General features: G+C 56.8%; 10 protein-coding genes across 10 annotated transcripts in view; 7 read left to right on the top strand and 3 right to left on the bottom strand.

Annotated features, from left to right (window-relative positions):
- Window positions 1-1,011: 1,011 nt before the first annotated feature.
- GGTG_07130 (hypothetical protein) lies at window positions 1,012-2,684 on the top strand (the record flags this gene model as incomplete). Its single annotated transcript, XM_009224954.1, has 2 exons — window positions 1,012-1,809; window positions 2,214-2,684. 2 exons carry the CDS (start codon window positions 1,012-1,014, stop codon window positions 2,682-2,684), a joined length of 1,269 nt encoding a protein of 422 aa, XP_009223218.1.
- A 938-nt stretch (window positions 2,685-3,622) lies between these two features.
- On the top strand, window positions 3,623-4,252 carry GGTG_07129 (hypothetical protein; the record flags this gene model as incomplete). Its single annotated transcript, XM_009224953.1, has 2 exons — window positions 3,623-3,733; window positions 3,890-4,252. 2 exons carry the CDS (start codon window positions 3,623-3,625, stop codon window positions 4,250-4,252), a joined length of 474 nt encoding a protein of 157 aa, XP_009223217.1.
- A 2,540-nt stretch (window positions 4,253-6,792) lies between these two features.
- GGTG_07128 (hypothetical protein) lies at window positions 6,793-8,149 on the top strand (the record flags this gene model as incomplete). The annotated part of the gene is made up of 2 exons (XM_009224952.1): window positions 6,793-6,972; window positions 7,790-8,149. The coding sequence occupies 2 exons, from the start codon at window positions 6,793-6,795 to the stop codon at window positions 8,147-8,149; spliced, it is 540 nt and encodes a 179-aa protein (XP_009223216.1).
- A 511-nt stretch (window positions 8,150-8,660) lies between these two features.
- On the top strand, window positions 8,661-8,891 carry GGTG_07127 (hypothetical protein; the record flags this gene model as incomplete). Its single annotated transcript, XM_009224951.1, has 2 exons — window positions 8,661-8,735; window positions 8,766-8,891. 2 exons carry the CDS (start codon window positions 8,661-8,663, stop codon window positions 8,889-8,891), a joined length of 201 nt encoding a protein of 66 aa, XP_009223215.1.
- A 1,060-nt stretch (window positions 8,892-9,951) lies between these two features.
- On the bottom strand, window positions 9,952-10,490 carry GGTG_07126 (hypothetical protein; the record flags this gene model as incomplete). Its single annotated transcript, XM_009224950.1, has 2 exons — window positions 9,952-9,958; window positions 10,213-10,490. The coding sequence occupies 2 exons, from the start codon at window positions 10,488-10,490 to the stop codon at window positions 9,952-9,954; spliced, it is 285 nt and encodes a 94-aa protein (XP_009223214.1).
- A 673-nt stretch (window positions 10,491-11,163) lies between these two features.
- Window positions 11,164-12,255, bottom strand: GGTG_07125 (hypothetical protein). The gene has a single exon (XM_009224949.1). It carries the CDS (start codon window positions 12,021-12,023, stop codon window positions 11,316-11,318), a length of 708 nt encoding a protein of 235 aa, XP_009223213.1. The 5' UTR covers window positions 12,024-12,255; the 3' UTR covers window positions 11,164-11,315.
- Window positions 12,256-12,513: 258 nt separating this feature from the next.
- GGTG_07124 (carboxypeptidase 2) lies at window positions 12,514-14,894 on the top strand. Its single transcript, XM_009224948.1, has 2 exons — window positions 12,514-14,639; window positions 14,734-14,894. Exon 1 carries the CDS (start codon window positions 12,944-12,946, stop codon window positions 14,585-14,587), a length of 1,644 nt encoding a protein of 547 aa, XP_009223212.1. The 5' UTR covers window positions 12,514-12,943; the 3' UTR covers window positions 14,588-14,639; window positions 14,734-14,894.
- GGTG_07123 (hypothetical protein) lies at window positions 14,882-15,905 on the top strand. Its single transcript, XM_009224947.1, has 2 exons — window positions 14,882-15,281; window positions 15,393-15,905. The coding sequence occupies exons 1-2, from the start codon at window positions 15,102-15,104 to the stop codon at window positions 15,732-15,734; spliced, it is 522 nt and encodes a 173-aa protein (XP_009223211.1). The 5' UTR covers window positions 14,882-15,101; the 3' UTR covers window positions 15,735-15,905.
- Window positions 15,906-16,694: 789 nt separating this feature from the next.
- On the top strand, window positions 16,695-17,102 carry GGTG_07122 (hypothetical protein). Its single transcript, XM_009224946.1, has 2 exons — window positions 16,695-16,913; window positions 16,981-17,102. The coding sequence occupies exons 1-2, from the start codon at window positions 16,729-16,731 to the stop codon at window positions 17,018-17,020; spliced, it is 225 nt and encodes a 74-aa protein (XP_009223210.1). The 5' UTR covers window positions 16,695-16,728; the 3' UTR covers window positions 17,021-17,102.
- Window positions 17,103-17,167: 65 nt separating this feature from the next.
- Window positions 17,168-17,458, bottom strand: part of GGTG_07121 (thiol-specific monooxygenase) — a gene marked incomplete at its 3' end in the record, with an annotated part of 2,039 nt that continues 1,748 nt past the window's right edge. Inside the window, exon 2 of the mRNA XM_009224945.1 lies at window positions 17,168-17,450. Within this exon, the coding sequence (XP_009223209.1) occupies window positions 17,168-17,450 (283 nt within the window). The remainder of the gene's footprint in view (window positions 17,451-17,458) is intronic.

The following is a 17,458-nucleotide window of genomic DNA, read 5'->3' as shown; positions in this document are numbered from 1 at the left end:
CGTCGTACTGCTACCCATTGTAAAGCGCCCGTACAAGCCACCGACCCCGCGACACCAAGCGTGATGCTTGCCGTCACCATAGCTCCACAACCTTTTGTTCCTTCTTGAGTCCTAGATAGCTGTGTATACTTCATTCGGCTTCTTCCTAGCGTATTCTTTGTCCTCAACAGAGGCTGTCCAGCCTTTTTGAGCTCCCTGCACACCCAATTGGCTTTCCTTTCTTCCCGGCGACCACCTATCCCACGTCCCCGCCATTCATGTAGACCTGGCCGTCACCTGTAATCACTACAGAGTTCGCAGCTACTTCCCGGGAGCGACTACCTAGTGAAGAATACCGCGGACCATCAATAGTGCGAGATATTCGACGTATTGCGTATCACCAAAGGCCAAAGCTACGTTCCCGTGACAGCTGTGCGTCTTGATCAGCGGCGTGCCATCTCCAGGCTTCATCGCTGACGTAGGGAGGCTGCGTAGGCACCTCTCTTGGCAAAAGACGCCCGGTTGACAGGGGCGACTCTTTCCAGCAATGCATCTAGCGGTGAATTCGCTTCCCTGAACCGCTGTCGATTACAAGGTACGGCGCAGGACCTGACGATCAACGAGGAGAATTAGACGAGCAATATGAAGAAAGACGGGATGGGCCAAGGTAGCTACCAATGAGCAGCCACTTCCAGTGTTCCACATAACTTGTATCCGTGTGCCTCTGGATTGTGTTTCGTGATTCCAGAACCGAGAAGCGTCCCGCGCGAGCCAAAGAAGTAGATACCACGTTCACTTTGGCTCTACAGGAGAAGTGACCCGACCGTTTGCCAACGTTAATCATCCCCACCAAATCACTCGACAGTCTCTACTGAATGGCCCCGGGAGTGACGCAATATTCCAGTCTCGACAGCACCAGCTATTTAAGTGGCACTACCAGCAAGACATCCTAAAGAAATCTCCTGCTGGCTCAAGGGCTGGCCAGAGCCCAAACCACAGCCTCTTTTTTACACCCAGCAGCGCCATAGAAGCATGTCCTCGAACCCAAGCGCCGCGCCCGTCGGCGACGGGCGGATCGACCGCCGCAGCCTCCACCGCCTCCTCCTCAGGGGGACCGAGGCCCCGGACACGCACGTCGACGACATGGAGCACATTGCCGACGCGGCGGCGGCGTCCGGCGACGAGCCCATGGCCCTCGCGCACCAGGTGCAGGACTCGCCCGGGTTCCAGCGCTGGTGGCAGACGCCCCGCGAGTCCGGCGCCGTCCTCGTCGAGGCCCGCTTCTCGCCCGCCGACGTGCTGGCGGCGCAGGGCGGCCGCGCCGTCACGCCCTACTCGGTCCTCTGCGCCTCGGTGGCCTCGGACCTCGTCTGCGCGCACTGCATTCCCCCGCACGAGCCGGTCGGCGGCAATGGCGGCGGCGGCGGCGGCGGCGGCGGCACCGCCTTCGTCGCGACGGCCGCCGTGGTCTTCTTCGCCTGTAACCTCCACGCCGACTCCAGGGGGTCGTTCGCGGGCGCCCGGGGCATGCTGCGCAGCCTGGTCGGCCAGCTCCTGGTACAGTTCCTGCCGTGGGGCCCAGACCGCGCCAGCGAGCCCGACTTGGACTTTGGGGGCGGGAGGGGCGTTCTGCTTGGCGACTTCGCGGCCCCCGACGACGAACACGACGTGAGCGGATACCAGATTAGGAATCTGCTTGACCTCTTGACACAGCTTGTCAGCCAGATAGCCCCAGACATCACCCTTTACATCATCGTGGATGAGGCCTCACTCTACGAGCGAACCGAATCGGGCTGGGAGGACAAGTTTCAACGCATCATAAACGCACTGGTGAGCCTCTGCCAGGACCACAGAAACGGTCGTGGAGGGCCAGCGATCAAGCTGCTTGTGACCTGCTGGCCTAGAGGCGTTCCAGTGAATCAAATGATTTTTCCTGTGCCAGAGTCACATGTGGAATTGGTGACGGTACACAGTTGGGTGCGATGAGTGCTGGGCCTGGGCGTTTTTTTCTGCTTGTTTCCGTTTCATCTCTTCCAAAGGATCAGGAGATGCCAAGCTGCTCCTCATTGGTTCATTGCCTCCATTTACAGATAATCAACACTTGCCATGAGGCTCTACCCGAGCCAGGCTCCAAATACAACGCTGCGTAAACGACGAAACCCACCGAGCCAACCCATTTAATATGTACAGCCTTGCCAAAGCTCCTCCCTCGGGAATCAACACCTATAGGATAGTATGGCACATTAAAATCCGTCATGATTCATATAACATTGTCAGGGTCGAACCGCGTCCGCGCCCTCCCGCGCGACAGGAACGACTCCCTCTTTGCGCCACGCCGGACGCTGGGCCGGTACCCCGGCCCGCCCACGATGCCCCCACGATGCGGAGTCTGGGCCACGATCTTGGGCAACGTGCGTGACATGGTCCCCGGCAGCGTTATGCGACGCGGGTCCGGCCGGATCGAGTCGCCGTCGCTGTCGCCTCGCGTCGTCGGCCGCGTCGGGTCGTACAGATCCGCCACACCCCACGGCGGGGTGACTCCCCACACCGGCCCTGTCTCTGCCACGTTTGTCGCCGCGCCGCGGTCCTCGTCGCCGCGGCCGCCGTATCCCGACGACCTCGCGCTCTCCCCTCCCCACCAGCCCCACCATCGACGGCTCTTCTTCTCCTCACTCGCTGGCATCTCGATGTCCCCTCCGCGGTAGTGGCTCGATATCCCCGGCGCTCTTGCGGCCGGGGGCGTGAGGATCGTGCTTGTTGTTGCCGTCGTCAGCGTCGCGCGTGGGCCGGGGAACGCAGCCACCCTCATGACGCCGCCGAGGTCGTAGCCCCCGGCCGCCGCCGCGGTGCCGTCCATCTCTCGCTCCTTGCCCTTGAGCTTTATCTCCGACAGTAGCTGCTTCTCCTCCCGCACGCTGCGGCTCAGGCAACGCTTCCACAGGAGCACGACGGTGCCGGCCACGGCGACGAGGCCAAAGATGCCGCAGAAGGTGGCCACGAGCACCATGTTGGCGGAGCGGTGGCCATCGTAGAGGTCGGATGGGGACGTGCTCCCGTCCCCGCCCGGCGACGGCGTGTGCGAGATGACGACCGTCACCGTCGCCGCGGCCGCCGTCGCCGCGCCTTCGCTTGGTAGAGGCGACACGGTGGATGGTTTTTTGGCAGATCAGGGTTGGGTTTGGTCGACCCGGCCGCTCAGGGAAGCGCGGCGGGTGTTTTTTCTTTTCTTTGAATGGACTCAAGTGGTGGAAGCCGTTGCCGCCTGTGTCGTGCTGATGGCTCTCGGGGGCTCATGTGATCATGTGGCCACCCGCCCAACCGGTCGCCGCCACGGTTGGTGGCAGACTGCTATTTCGCTCAAGGTTGGTTATCGGGTGTTTAGTCGTTCTGTGAGTTGGTGCTCGAGCCCCGTGCCTGGGTCAGCCTCGGAGTTCGATGGGGGAAGGCCGCGTCGTAGTGACTTCTATCTCGGGTCATTCCCGTCTTCACGTGCTGTCGGGACGAGTTTTCGTCCCGGTTATAACTCTCGTATTCAGTCTGGCTGGTGGCATGCGGCTCATTGTATCATGGCGGAGTGGTGGGCTAGGCAGCAGGAGGGGATGTGCATCAAGCAGCTGAAGGGGCTCTAGTGCGGCTTTTGAACATGCCTCTTGCTCAAGCTGCCGAGGAGGGTGGCTGGGAGGGAAGAGGTTTGGAGGGATCCTTGTCGACCCCCCTGGCGAGTCACAAGACGATCGCCGCCCCGCACGGCGTGGTTGGTGGGAGCTAGTCGCCTGCTACGCCTGTCCTCAACCGATCTTGCCGTGTCTGAAACGAAACACCCCAATCAAGGCAAACGAAAAGCTTGGCCGCCGCTGTTGGTTCTCGAACGAGCTGGCCGTGATGGTGGGAACTGTGAACCTTTTTTAAGCTCCTTTGCCAGGATGGCCATGCCCTCCTGCCCAGCTTGGTGTCACTCTGGCCCTCGCCCCCAACCTGCTCGCTTATCTCCTCGATGACCGCTTGGGTGCATCCGAACAAGAGCCTCACCCTCGGCCGCGACAAAGTCAAACACCACCTATGCGCTAATGGGACGACGTCTTTTGGCTTTTACGAGGAGAGCCGCAGGGGAGAAAAGGAAAAGAAGCAGGCCAAGACCCACGGAACCCTTCCCGCCTGTGCTCGCCGTGCGCTTTCGGCTGCGCTAAGGCCTCTGATCGACAGGGGTCATCGTCGGACGGCCGTCGGGGAGTCTGAGCGTTTTCGGTTTGGGCTTCCCCCGCTGTCAGCTTAGCTGGGAAGACGAACGATTTGAGAATGGCAGAGCTGGCAGGCTTGAAGCTCCCGCCAGGGCCAGAACAAGGAATAAAGTCCATCATGGCGAGGATGCTAGGTGGGTTCCAATACCGAAGGATCGCCAGGCACGATGCATCACGAGCCAGGGCACTGAAACAGGCCATAACTGATGAGGCCACCGGACTCGGCTAGTATGATCCGATGGCTGCGCTGACTGGTAGCAGGGCGACGCGTAAAGGGCGACGCATTGGTGACGGGATGCCGCTTACTCGACCCGCGGCGCCCGCGGGTGGGAAGCCCGTTGTGTGGGAGAGACTGGGCGGCTGGATGCACCAACACAGGTCCAGAAGTGTAGGTGGGGTGAGATGATTGGATTCAGCGGCACCCAGTTCATTTCCAAGCTTCCCGGCGAACGCTAGACCAGCCGCATCCTCCCCCGCCCCACCCCAACGTCATCCCGCCACACCCGACACCAGCCTTTTGCCCCTGACTCCCCCTGTCTCGACGACCTTCCTCACGTGGCTGGGAGATCGGCAGATCGTGGTAGAAGGGCGAGGAAATTGACTGAGATGCAGACGAGTAATATTCGATACCGATTGTCTCACTCGCGCTGTCATTCGCTCTGCCGAGGAACCACGGCTGCTTGGCAGCGCTCTCCGTCCACCTCTATCAGCGAAGCCCAACAATTTGAAAGCATGGACTCAGCAGTCGACACGGGCTACCACTGACCACCGATAGGCGGATGGCTGGGCTGCTAGCGTATACACGGCCAAGGCCACTAGTGTCTTGTGCTGGAGCTACTGCGGCGCTCGACGACGGACCTAGTCGGTTTTTATCCTTGAAGAGGCCTCCTTGAAGAGTGATGGAGGCTCGACCACAGCGCCAAGATACCAGCTCTCGGCTTGGGTCAGTCGCCCCAACTTTCAGCTTCCCCACTCTCCCCACTCAGCTCTCCCTGCCACCCGACAAACGAAATCCCACAGACCGGCTGCCCCGCATCAAGCCTTATCAGCTCCCACATTCATGGCCACTCATTCGCAAAGGAAAACAACAACCGCACTCAGCACCCAGTTTGCTAGCTGGTCTCGGAACTGCTTAGCAATTTCCTGTTGTGTTCCTGCTGTGCTCCGCTGAGCGGACGGTTTTCTTTTTGACATCATTGGCCAAACTGGCTGGTTTTATCGTTCGAGGTGCAATTGATGCGGCAGCAACGCCGCAGTCATCATGGGACAGTCAACAGCTGCGTAGGTATGCTACTATCGGGCTAGTCACTCGATGATGCTACTATCAATTATCCTGAGAATGATTGCTTCCATTTGGAAGAACCTGGGTTTGTATTCATAGAGTCTTCTCTTTCTTATCTGGTCGCAGCATCCCCTCCTAGCCAGCTAGAATAGCTTTGCCTCAGGCCACTGTGTCCAAAGCCCGAGAGTCATAGCAATGCAGAGCCCTTAATATAAAAAAGACGTCCTTACTCATCGACGTCGTGCCAAGGTAAACATGACAACATCAACTTCTTTAATACATTGTCCACATTGCCCTTCTGTTATTAAAGGGGAAAATGGCAATTAAAGACTCCCGCAAGTCCTCGCATTTAGATTATTCTTGCTTGGAAAAGAACAAACACAAACCCATATTGGGGTATATCTCCGTGTCCCATAAGAGTACAACCTATATTACTGGAGCTAGTAGGAAGACGTGAAGATGTTAGCTAGAGGCAAACAACATTCGAGCTCTCCTTGCTCTTGTTAAAATATTTCTTTTAAAAAGGGCACAACTGCTTCTTGAAGTCCCCCACAGCCCCGAGATACCTAAATATCCACAAACATTCCTAAAAATGGCAGTGGTATGTGTACAGCTGGGGCGCCTACTGTGCACTAGTTGACCCAAAATCACTTGCTCAACCAGGACAACAACAAGCAGCCGGCAACGCCTGCTTCCATCCCGCAACCAGAACGAGCAACAATCAACTAGAAACATACATTCCCCCTATCCATCAACAAGGACGAGGAACAAGTACCCGGCAGCGCCCCTTCCACCTTACCTTCAGCCCTTACTACGAGCCGAAGGACTTCTCCATAGATTCCAAGAGACACAAGAAGGTATATCGCCAAGCTCTCCCACTCCAACAAGTAAGTTTGAAGCCCGAAGCCAGCCGTTGCTGCTGGATTTTGCCACTATCCTCCCCGCTCCAAAGTTACGTTACAGCCGTGCGAGGCCTCCGAAGCACCGTCCTCTCTGTGTCCTTGCACAGCTACAGTTTTGTTCATTTACCCTCATCGATATCTTTTCTTCCAAAATTCGCGTTCTCTTCCCTAGCCGCAAGCCCGGCGGCTCATCTCTGCGACTATCCAGCAGTAACAAGAGTTTATGATGTCCGAGCAAATCGCAGGGGCCTCGACCTTCGGCCAGAAAGCCAAAGGTGTGGGTCAACCAATCGCTGGATTTTCCACTACGGGAATATTCAAGCGACTGTGACACAATGACGAGATGCAAAACTTGATGCTTGTGAGTCTCGCTTCACCAGCTATCCGGAGGATGCACCGCAAAGTCACAGCCGCCATCATCGCGCTAGGAAAGGAAGCGAATCCAGTGGAGATGCAGGAAACAATACAGGAGATAATGGTGCGGCAAATGATTAAAGGTGGCCTGCCAAAGAAGCTTGCGCGCAGGATCATGGCATCGAATATGGAGCGGATCGGTAACATCGCATTTTTGGTTAGCCCCTTCACCTAATTAAACGGGGTTGTTCACAATGGGCTATGACTGCAGGCGTTTGTACTTTAACGCTGGCAAAAAAAAATCAAAAGCTGGGTCCACCCCCAATTGTATACACGGAACGGACGGGATAGCACTCACGGGCGACAGGAAGGCATATATAGCCAAACTTTTTATCTGTATTGAAGCAAAAGGGCTTTGTTACATTTAGCATTTCTTCGACAGCCTAGATGAAATCATCCCTGCAAATTTGCATTTGCACCTGGATTACGGGCAGTTTGTATGTAGGCCCTTTCGAGCAACACACGCGTCTTGCGACGCCAACCACACCCCACTTATTTTGGTCCGTGCAACGCCTGTGGATTCCGGTTTCCTCCTTCAGTATTCCACCCACAAAGCCTAAACGTTGCAAAATTCTTCTTTTCCACAACCTTCGCAATGCTCCCCCACAGCTTGCTGGAATACCTTCACAGCAGCTTCCTTTCGACCTTGGCGATTTCTACCCAACCAGATCGTGGGCGCACATACCCTTGCCGGAGCCAAAAGAGAAACGCACAAGAAGCAAACCCCTTTGCGAATCCAACAAATTGCCAGGTGAGCTTGGCCTTTTCCAGATCCTTTTCACTATTAGCATTCGTCTCCCAAATTTGCGGTCAAATATGGCTGCGAGATTACGTTCTTTGTTTGCGAAGCTTTTGTTTTCTTTCCTTCCCCATCGTGGGGTCTTCATAGCGGCCAGCTGGCCGCTTTACTCTACCGCACAATATGCAATAATTGATTAAGGCCATCTGTTGCTGACGATTGTTTTAAATTATAGAAAATGGCGGAGACCAGCACTTCGCTCGACACGAAAGCCAAGGCCATCGGCCGCCTGGTGGCCGGCTTCACCACTTCCGGCATCTTCAAGCGACTCGGTCATAAAAATGACAAGCAGGGACAGATGCTCACTGCCTTGGCCTCGCGGGCAATAAGGAAGCTTCCGCATAAAATCGAGAAGGCAATTATTGAATTGGGAATGGATGCCAATCCAATAAGCATTCAGGAAACAATCCAAGAAATCATGGTGGACGCGGTCAAGAGGAGTGGACTTCGCAAGCACGAGGCCAGGCGGATCATGGCGAGCAACATGGAGCGAATCGGCGGTATCGCGTTCTCTTTCGATGGCTCGTTTGAGTAATAATCCGGAAGAGCGCGTGCAAGAGAGCGGAAATGGGGGTGGAGTTGGGTATCCTCTCATTGCCTATGCACAACACTACTTTCAATTATAAAGCTTGCACTCTAAGGAGCTCCCTCCCCCATATTCCCGCTTATATAAACGACAACCATTCCTTTAGGCTCTTTGGTAGACTCTCTCTTTCTGAAGGGTCTCTTTGGGCCCTAAGAACCCATGTGCAGTTAGTACGTAGCTAGGATACTAGCACCAAGGCCGAAGGCCTCCCACCCTCACTGCGATTCCTAGCCTCTAAAGCAGAAGTTTATCAAGTCCCCAATCTACTACATGCGCGGCTTTTTTTTGCAACATGTAGCACTTCATCTTTGTGACTTTCTAGTGTTAAGACTAGTTTTTATACAGCGAAGCAGGGGCAGATACCAACCCTGGATAAAGAAAACATCAGCCACCTGGTATCGTGCTTCGTAACCACCGACATCTTCGAAAAGCTGACCACAAAAACGAAAATCGGGCGGTAATGCTCATGGCTCTGGCCTCGCCGGCCATCCGCAACCTCCCGAACAATACCAAGAAGGCACTTATCAAATCAGGGGTCAATGGCAACCCAATCACTATCCCAAAGACCATCCAGGAGATGATGGTCGAGGCTATGGTCGAAGGCGGGCACCGGAGATGTCTTGCCAAGCGAATCATGGCGAGCAAGATGGAGCGCATAGGGGGTATAGCATTCTCGGTCGGGACCCAATAGGAGGCTCGAGAAAAGCGTGTTGATACATCATGCATGTGCAGCTCCTGTCCTTATCCTTTCATTACTTTCGGTACCGGCTGGCCATTACTTGCAAGGCCATACCTTTATACCCTTTGCGAGAGCACCTGGATCAGGATTATATCGGTCGACAGTTAACTTGCCAAATTCCCAACGTTTGTCTTTTCATTCCGAATCCAAGTGTTGGATGGCTCTTCACGATGCGCCTCTCCACAAAAAGCCTGGTTACAGAAGGAGCTGCGGCACAAGATGCTTGCGACTCTCGCCATGTCACAAGGGTGCAGAAATGCAGGCTTGAAGGGGTTGTTCTCTTGATTGAAGCTACTGATCTTTTTATGATCTCAAGAGATGCTTAAGGAAGATGCTAAAAAGGAGAGAAGAAGGAGACGGGGGTTTATATAGAGGGAACAGGTGGATGGCCATGCAAGAGGAAGGGCACGTTCGTCAAGAGGGGAGGGGTTGCGAAACTAGTTGGCGAATTTGGGCTGCAGCGGGATACGGATCCCCGATCCCGAGATCCGGGAGAGCGCGCGGGGGAGAGCGGATATGAGGCCGGGCTTTGGGGTCCATCCACTAATTACCTATCCATAACATTCCATACCCACCGTGCTGGTAATTACATGTTGCAATGTGTAGCCACGCCTGCCCCCAAATCCATCGCAAGGAATTCTGTCTCTTCAAGCTTGCATCTGTGCCTGTGATACACTTTATAAATCAGGTATGAAAACATGGACGGCGCCGTCCTGAAGACCCCCGAGAACCAAACTGGCCCCGAGGCAGAACTAAGGGGAGCTACCTGCATAGGGATATCTTCAAGTCTTTTGTTTCTGGCGTCCGCTGGACTTTGGCCGATCGTGAAACTCTTCAAAAAGACAGTGCTGGATACGACTGTAGCAATGTATGGCGTAGTGGTCGATAAAGCACGAGTAGGGAAACATGGGGAAAAAATCCCTGCACAATTTCATGGGGAAAATAAACAGAAGTTGAAATTGAAACAACAATAACGCAATGCAATGGCGAAAGGATGAAAGAATGCAACGACCTAGACGCTGACAAACAGCAAAAAAAAAAAAAACTGTGCTGGGAAACGAAGAAGTCGCCCAAAAAAACGAAAAGACAACCTGCAAAAAGGTAAACCAAAGGATGGCCTGAATAGAACGGTAAAGGCAAAAACTCCAGGCTACCACGAATTCTAACGCCAATAAAGATGAGAAAGGCGGGCCAGCTTTGTTCTTGGCGCCGCCAGCACGGAGGGACAGCAGCCGCCGCCCGTCTAGCAGTTGGAGTACCCGTTGCCGCACACATGAAGCTGGGATGGCCACTCTCAACGCTCTTCGGCTTCCTGGCGCGGCGGGTGGTTAGCCTCGGGGCGACCTGCTCGGGCTCCTCGTCGGCGGGGTCTGCGGCCTCGTCGGCCACCTCGGCGCGGGCGACGAGCGGCTGCGCGGCGGCGGCGGTGGAGGCGGCGACGGTGCGCTTGGCGATGCGGACGGCGGTGGCGTCGCTGTCGGCGGCTAGGGGCATGGCGGCGACCTGGGTGGCGGCCAGGAGGGTGACGAGGGCGGCGGCGTAGAAGTGCATTTTTGCTTTGGTGGTGTTGAATGTGTGGGAGAAGGTTGGTGGGTGGGCTGTGTCTTTGTCGATTGGATGAAATGGAGAGCAAGGCAAGAAGCTGTCGCCAACGGATCGAGGTGGTTGGTGGGTATGTAGAGGAGAGGATGTGAAGATCAGTGGATGATGATGGAGAGGGGAAATTACAAGACCTGTCGAGGTCGGAGAGCGCCGCATTTGTGTTGTCGTCTCTGCGGGTTGAGTTTGTGAATACTTCTATTTCCAGACTGGGGGAGCATTTTCGATTCCCAAAAATGGACTGTCCAAGCCCGGGGCTCCGCGTGGGAGCGCTGGGATCGGCACATGGGTTGCTCATGGAGGAGCGCGTCAAAATAGACAAGATTGATGCCGATTCGGTCCTGTTAGAAGAAAAAAAGAAACAAAGTCAAGGGCCCCGCTGTGGCCGCGTTGGAAACAAAACCTTGCGCGTGCGGAGTGCTACCGAAGGCTTGCTCGGAGCTAAGGCCTTCGTCCTCTGCTGCATGTCAGGGAGAAAACAAGGGAGCGACATTTGGCACCAGAGCAGGTGATAGCAACCAGGACGAAACGTTAGGTACCCTAGTGAGTGAGATGCTTTGCTTGTCGCTTGTGATCGACTCTCCCTGGAGCCTGTCTGATTGCACGGAAGATTGAGGGACACACGGGGAATAGAAGGGCTGACAATATTGATTACGATTAATTATTTACAGAGAAATCCCCATGATGTTTCCTGTCTCGCGCGCCCCTGTACACCGCCCACTTCAAAAGCGTCCGTGTCTGATGATGTCACGTTTGACCCTGGCCCAGCCCTAAGGCTTACTGCGCGACACACTTGACATCACCGACCGAGTCGTGGTTCCAGTTGTCACCAGGCTTTAGCGGGACCAGGTCTGCGCACAGGACCACCCAATCGACGGGAGCGCAGTCGGACGGCACCGCCTCGTCCTCGTAGACGTAGCGGGGCTGGAGGAAGTCCTTGGGGCCGCTCGGCAGCGGCAGGGGGCGACGGCACACGGCCCAGCTGCCGACGCGGGCGGGGCCGCCGCCGAGCAGCGGGATCGACTCGGGCGAGCGATAGAACCAGTACATGCCCGGGGTGCCGCCCGAGCCGGCGGGAGCAAAGGACACGACGTGCTCGCCCGGGTGGTCGCCGTCGGTGGCCTGGTCGCGGCCGGCCACGGTGGCGACGAGCGGGTAGACGCCCGGGATGTCGATGTTGAGCATCTGCCGGCCGTCGGCCTCGGTGCGGTTGAAGTAGAAGGTCGGGTTCTCGGTCTTTGCCCGGCGCGGGACCACGACCGAGGCGTAGACGCCCTGGCTGATGCGTTGCATGCTGAGAACCCAGGCGTTGTTGGCGGCGTTGTCTGGGTCCAGCGGGCGCAGCTCGCCGCGGGCGGCCAGCTGGAAGGCCTTGCCGTCAATGATGGCTGGGCCGCCGGCGCGGGCCACGGCGATGGGCGAGGCGGCGGTGAGGCCGAGGCCGAGGCCAAGGGCCAGGGCGAGTGTCGTTGATGCGAAGAGCATGTTTGTGGTCTGAGCTGGTGGTTTAGTTTTTTGTCCGCACAGCAATGCGTGCAGTCTTTTTATAGTTGTTTGGCAGGCGGTCAGCTCGTGTCCAAATACACGATGACGAGACCTGTCCGTTACGAACGGGGTCAAAATTAACACACACGGCTAAAAGGCCTCGTTTATGTAGGCTGACAATCTGTGTGAGTGCGGCAGAGTAACGACGGGATGCGACGTACCCTGATGAATCAAGTGCGAGCTGAAGGATGGGAGCACTGGAATCTGGGAGGGCGCCATACCGGATCAGGCCTCAATGATCGACAAAGTGCCGCCAGTTGTTGGTTGCCGGGTGGATGCAACGCTGGCTGCAATGGTGGGGTCCCTGAAGCTCGTATTGCCGCAGTCATGGGGGCTGCGGGATGCCGCATCAGGCAACAAAGGCGCCCGCCATATTGACGTCAGGCTCATTGTCAGCCCCATTCGCTGGCCGTCAGTCATTGGGGCGTGGCCTCAATTCGACTCGGCCAACCCCAATTGTTCACATCCGTTTCCTAGTAAGCACGTCGTCTGTCTTTAGCCCCGAGATCAATTAGGTCTGCTCCGCGTCCGCCGGCGTCATGCCGAGTCCGTCCGCTCACCATCCCCGAAAAGCTCCCCGAAAAGGCCCCCGATCAACATCCGACCGGATGGGGTCGCTGTCTTGGCAATCCCCGCATCCCGTCGCGACCTTCCTAGTCCCGCATGGGCAGCCGGCCAAGGCCGAGTCAATTTTGCATCCGGCTTATCGCTCTGGTGCGGTGATCGGAGCCATTTCTGTGTGTCGGGAGGGCGCGGATTTTTTGGTTTAAATATGTTTGCCGTCTCGACGCGGCTCTTTGCCGTGCTCTCCCAATGGCTTGCGTCCACGGTTATCCCCTTTTCCAGAGACTTCAGCTAAGATGCACCGTCATAACGCGCTTGCTTTTGCCATTCTCCAGGGCGTGAGCCTTGCTTCAGCACTCAAGTACGCAGACAACCGCGTCCCCGTTGTCCAGGATAGTCAGAGTGTGGAGCGACTCTTCCCGGTCGTTGCTGATGTCAAGCTTCGATCTCCCGCCTTTGCAACTCCTGAGACGGTCCCAAAGTCTTTCACCGACGGCACCAATGGCCCGACAGACCAGCTTACGCTGGAGCACTTCCTCCAAACCCTTGCGGCGCGCAACGAGTGGATGACATATCACAACCCAACCTTCCGCTCCGAGGAGGGTCGGTCTCTGCCCTATGTGTTTCTCTCGACGTCTAACCTGGCAACCAACGTTGGCGCTGGGCTGGAGACCCATCTCAACTCTACTGGGAAGGTTCGGATCTGGATGCAGGGTGGCGTGCACGGCAACGAGCCCGCCGGAGACCAGGCCCTCCTGGCGCTTTTGGGGAAGTTCGATGCCAACGCAGCCTGGGCCGCCTCCGTTCTCGAAAAGGTCGACATTCTGATGCTACCTCGCTATAACCCGGACGGCGTTGCCTATTTCCAGCGCTATCTGGCGACATCATTTGACCCCAACCGCGACCACACAAAGCTCGCTCGCCAGCAGACCCGTGACATCAAGCGCCTTGTCATGAACTTTGCCCCGCACGTCGGCGTCGACTGCCACGAGTACAGCGCCACGCGAGGCTACGGATCCACCGCCGACCGCTGGCACCCGGCCCAGGACGGAATGTTCTCGGCCATGAAGAATCTGAACATACACCGCGACATCCGCCGCCTGTCCGAGACCCTTTTCGCCGACTCGATCGCCGCGGCGCTCGAGGCCCGTGACCTGCGCTGGAGCCCCTACGTTGTCGGTTCCGAAGGGCCCGACGGCGGCCTGCTGCTCGAGGAGACAACGGGCGACGCCAAGATGGGCGACACCTCGGTCGCTCTCTCTCAGGCAGTCATGTTCCTGACCGAGACTAGGGGGATCGGGCTCGCGGACCAGCACTTTCAGCGCCGCGTCGCCTCGGGCCTGACCATGGTCGAGGCCCTCGTGCAGACCGCTGCCGATGGTGCTGCTCTTGTTTATTCTACTGTGGAAAATGCGCGGGCCGATTTCATTTCCAACAATGACGACATCGTCGTGACCGATTACCCGCGACCAACCAACATCTCGTGGACCCTCGTAGATGTCCGCAACGGCACGCTGATCGACGTGCCCGTCAACTTTCTCAACACTACCCCGGCCGTTGCGAACCTGACGCGCGCCCGACCTGAGGCGTATGTGTTTTCGCGTGCCTGGCACGACGCCGCCGACCGACTCCGCGCCGCGGGCCTTGTTGTCGACGAGCTCCGGGCCGACTTCAAGGGCCAGGTCGAGGCCTTCAACATCACCGGGGCCGTGCTGGCATCGTCCAAGTATGAGGGCATTGCCAGGACTACTGTCACGACCGCAATCGTTCGGAAGAATATCACCATCCCCGCAGGGGGCTACTTGGTCAGCACTCGACAAAAGAATGCTGCCCACGCATTCAACGTGCTCGAGCCAGAAAACATAGACTCGTATGCGACATTTAACATGCTCCCCGTGAACACGGGGGACGAATACCAGGTTTACAGGATCATGAAATAAGATAGCCGGATCTGTCTGGCGATTAATAAATGACATGATCAGCAGAGAAATTGTAAGGAGACTTATGCTATCGTAACCGTGACGAGTAGTCTCTGCCATGGCAGCATCTGTTGCTCGACATCATTGACTGACGAGGGGTTTGCCAGACCCTTTAGACCAGTGTGGCAAATGTGGCCGTCGGTTCAAAGACCACACGTTTTCGTTGTCCCCTGCTGCTACATTTGAGGCCCAAGTCAGATATGATCAGCCCCCGATTTCCAGTCTCGGCGAAGTCCTCCTGACAGATCTCCAAAGTGGCACCAAGGGAGCATGGGCGTGTGATCCCGAAGGGCTGGGAGTGCTACGTATTACCGTTTGTGGCTCTACCAAAACCCATGACCCTGCTGCGCCTGCGTATATGGGTTCTGGCCCAGGATGCAGAGGTAGTAGACGCTCGCTTGGTCGGTCGTTTCTTTCTGCCGCTCGATGGTTTAGGAGGCAAATAGCCTCCAAAACATAGACCAACCCAGCAGCCATGCCAACAATGCCATCGTCGAAAAAGATACCGCAACAAATGAAGGTGCTGGTTGAGATGGTGGCAAGACAGGAAAAAGCGGGCGGGACCCACGAGAGCAAGACCTTCAACTACTACTACAACCTCAAGCTCTTTGCCTACGACAAGCTCCTCCTGGTGCACTCATCCACGCTGGCCGAGGTGAGTGGCGCGATTGCTGAATGTAGTCTCCCCTATCTGTACGACAGGCGGCAGGTTGATTTGGCAGACTGTCGACAGAAAGAAACTGACGGCTATTTCATCACGGCACAGCTAGATATCGGCATCCTGCAGGCGGCCAAGCTCCGCAACCAGCCCCGCGTCGTGACGCGCTTCAAAGCGGACCTCCACATCAGGAACTGCAGGCGGAGCAAGGGGCACGCCACGGTGCGCGCGGCGAGGGAGGACTACCTCGGGCAGGTTCGGAGAGACGTCGACGTGGCCAAGCGGCTAGCGGAGCAGGTCAAGGACCTCGGTGTCAACTTCCAGGGCCACGCCGTGTCCGAGATGGGGGTCTGTCAGGTGGTCCCGGGGGAGGCGCCTGAGAGCGAGTTCGAAGACGCGATCCACGAAGCCGAGCTCCTGGCCCGGCCGGTGCCCAGCGCCAGGGATTGATGAAATGACTTTGTTTGAACACCGAGGTGATACGGAGGCTTTGTTTCGTTTCGCGCGGGCAGTTTCTCAGAGGGAAAAGCGAAGGAAGGATAGAATTGGCATCGTTATCGACCTAATGATGGAAAGTTATTGTTAGCTGCACCAATCAAAGTCCCTTTTTGTTTCGGCGAATCACTAGCTAGTCCGAGCGGTGTCCGAATGGCTGCGGACGTCACTTGGGTTCTCCGGCCTGGATCGGGGCAAAGGCCAATCCGTAGAGCGCGGTTGGAATGGACCCCGGGTCGGGACACGGTGACGGGCAAGGGTCCGCTCCGTTGATTGACATCGATCGATAAACCCTGGCTGTGGTGCCAAGTGTATAATTAGATGATGCTGATATGATGGGAAATATCGGCTTGCAGATCCGACTGTTTATCCCGAAAAGGCGCCTGATTTACATGGATGGAGATCCGAATCCATTATTGCCCCCAAATGGAGTTTGCTGCGTCAGGACTGCGACATGTGATTTTTGGGAGTTTTTTGTTGGCTAATCGCCATGTCTGTTGGGGAGCTGTCGTGTTTGGTGTTACTAGTATGGGAGACGAACATTGGTATGGCGCTGGGGAAAACAACCTGGAGACACAACAAGCCTGTTGACATAAGAGAGCTGTCACGGTAGGGGGCTTGACACGGCGGGAGCCCCACCACTATCCGAAACGGTGGTGCATAAATGGTAGGGTGGGTGTGGTTTCTGACCACGAAAATCGACTGAAACAACAAAGGAACAGCGAGTAGTGCGCATGTTGGCAATCGCGTATCGTAGGGCATCCATCTTGATTTACATTTATAGCATCCAGTCTCTCCTTCAAATCTTAGGGCAAGCGACTCATTGTCCTTAGCGAGCCTGCAAAGAATATCCAGCTTCAACTTCACTTGTACACGATCGGCTGGCCCATACACTCCATCTAATATCCCGTTGACAACACTATCCCCTTTCTTGCAACACGTCTCCGAGATGTACCTCAAGACCCTTCTCGTCGCCGCCATCGCCGGTCTCGCCATCGCCTCCCCGATGCCCCAGAGGGGCAGAAAGACGCAGGCCGAGCGCGTCGAGACCAACAGGCAGCTCGGGCTCACCTGCAACGACAGCGGCCTCGGCGACGGTAGGGTCATTTGCATAGACGCCCAGGGCAGCAGCTGGTGAGACCGACCCCCGCCGCAACGCCTGATCAGGACGCTAGGTGCTAACCCATGTCCTCCACTGCAGCGTCATCAACAAGGCCGGCGGCGGCACCTGTCAGTTCTAGACGATACGGACGGAGGAGAGAGGCGAGGCCGGACGGGCCCTTGTAGTGTTAGTCGAGGAAAAAATGATACCCTTTGTCCACGCCTTCTACGCCATTCCGTGACTCGGATCGTGCGAAGCCCTGCCGCGACAGAGAGCCATGCCCCCCTCAGTCCTCCTCCTCCGCCTTCCACCTCCACGCACGTTCCCTCTGCATCTGCCTGTACCGTGCACGCCACGCGTCGTCCGGCCCCACCACGGGCCTGCCGCCGGCCGCCTCGGCCTGCGGGTTGACCCAGGCCAGCAGCTCGTCGGTGAAGGTCTCGTCCAGCCCCAGCAGGCTGTGGAACTTCTTCCCCCACCGCCCCGCCGCCTCCGGGTCCTCGACGTCCTCCTTTTCCCCGCTCGACAGCCACCCCCCTGCTCTGCTTGGCCTTCCACCTCGCGTCGAACTCGGCCT

The sequence above is a fragment of the Gaeumannomyces tritici genome (genome assembly GCF_000145635.1).
Source record: "Gaeumannomyces tritici R3-111a-1 unplaced genomic scaffold supercont2.3, whole genome shotgun sequence".
NCBI lineage: Eukaryota > Fungi > Ascomycota > Sordariomycetes > Magnaporthales > Magnaporthaceae > Gaeumannomyces > Gaeumannomyces tritici.
Note: the sequence above shows the minus strand (reverse complement) of the source record. Positions and strands in the feature narration are given on the sequence as shown.

What these genes read in the sequence shown, in the direction of transcription:
- GGTG_07125 (XM_009224949.1), bottom strand. Translation starts at nt 12,023, where the DNA reads ATGCTCTTCGCATCAACGACACTCGCCCTGGCCCTTGGCCTCGGCCTC.
- GGTG_07124 (XM_009224948.1), top strand. Translation starts at nt 12,944, where the DNA reads ATGCACCGTCATAACGCGCTTGCTTTTGCCATTCTCCAGGGCGTGAGC.
- GGTG_07123 (XM_009224947.1), top strand. Translation starts at nt 15,102, where the DNA reads ATGCCAACAATGCCATCGTCGAAAAAGATACCGCAACAAATGAAGGTG. An exon ending in ACTCATCCACGCTGGCCGAG is followed by an intron (nt 15,282 to 15,392) that starts GTGAGTGGCGCG and finishes ATCACGGCACAG; the next exon opens with CTAGATATCGGCATCCTGCA.
- GGTG_07122 (XM_009224946.1), top strand. Translation starts at nt 16,729, where the DNA reads ATGTACCTCAAGACCCTTCTCGTCGCCGCCATCGCCGGTCTCGCCATC. An exon ending in GACGCCCAGGGCAGCAGCTG is followed by an intron (nt 16,914 to 16,980) that starts GTGAGACCGACC and finishes CCTCCACTGCAG; the next exon opens with CGTCATCAACAAGGCCGGCG.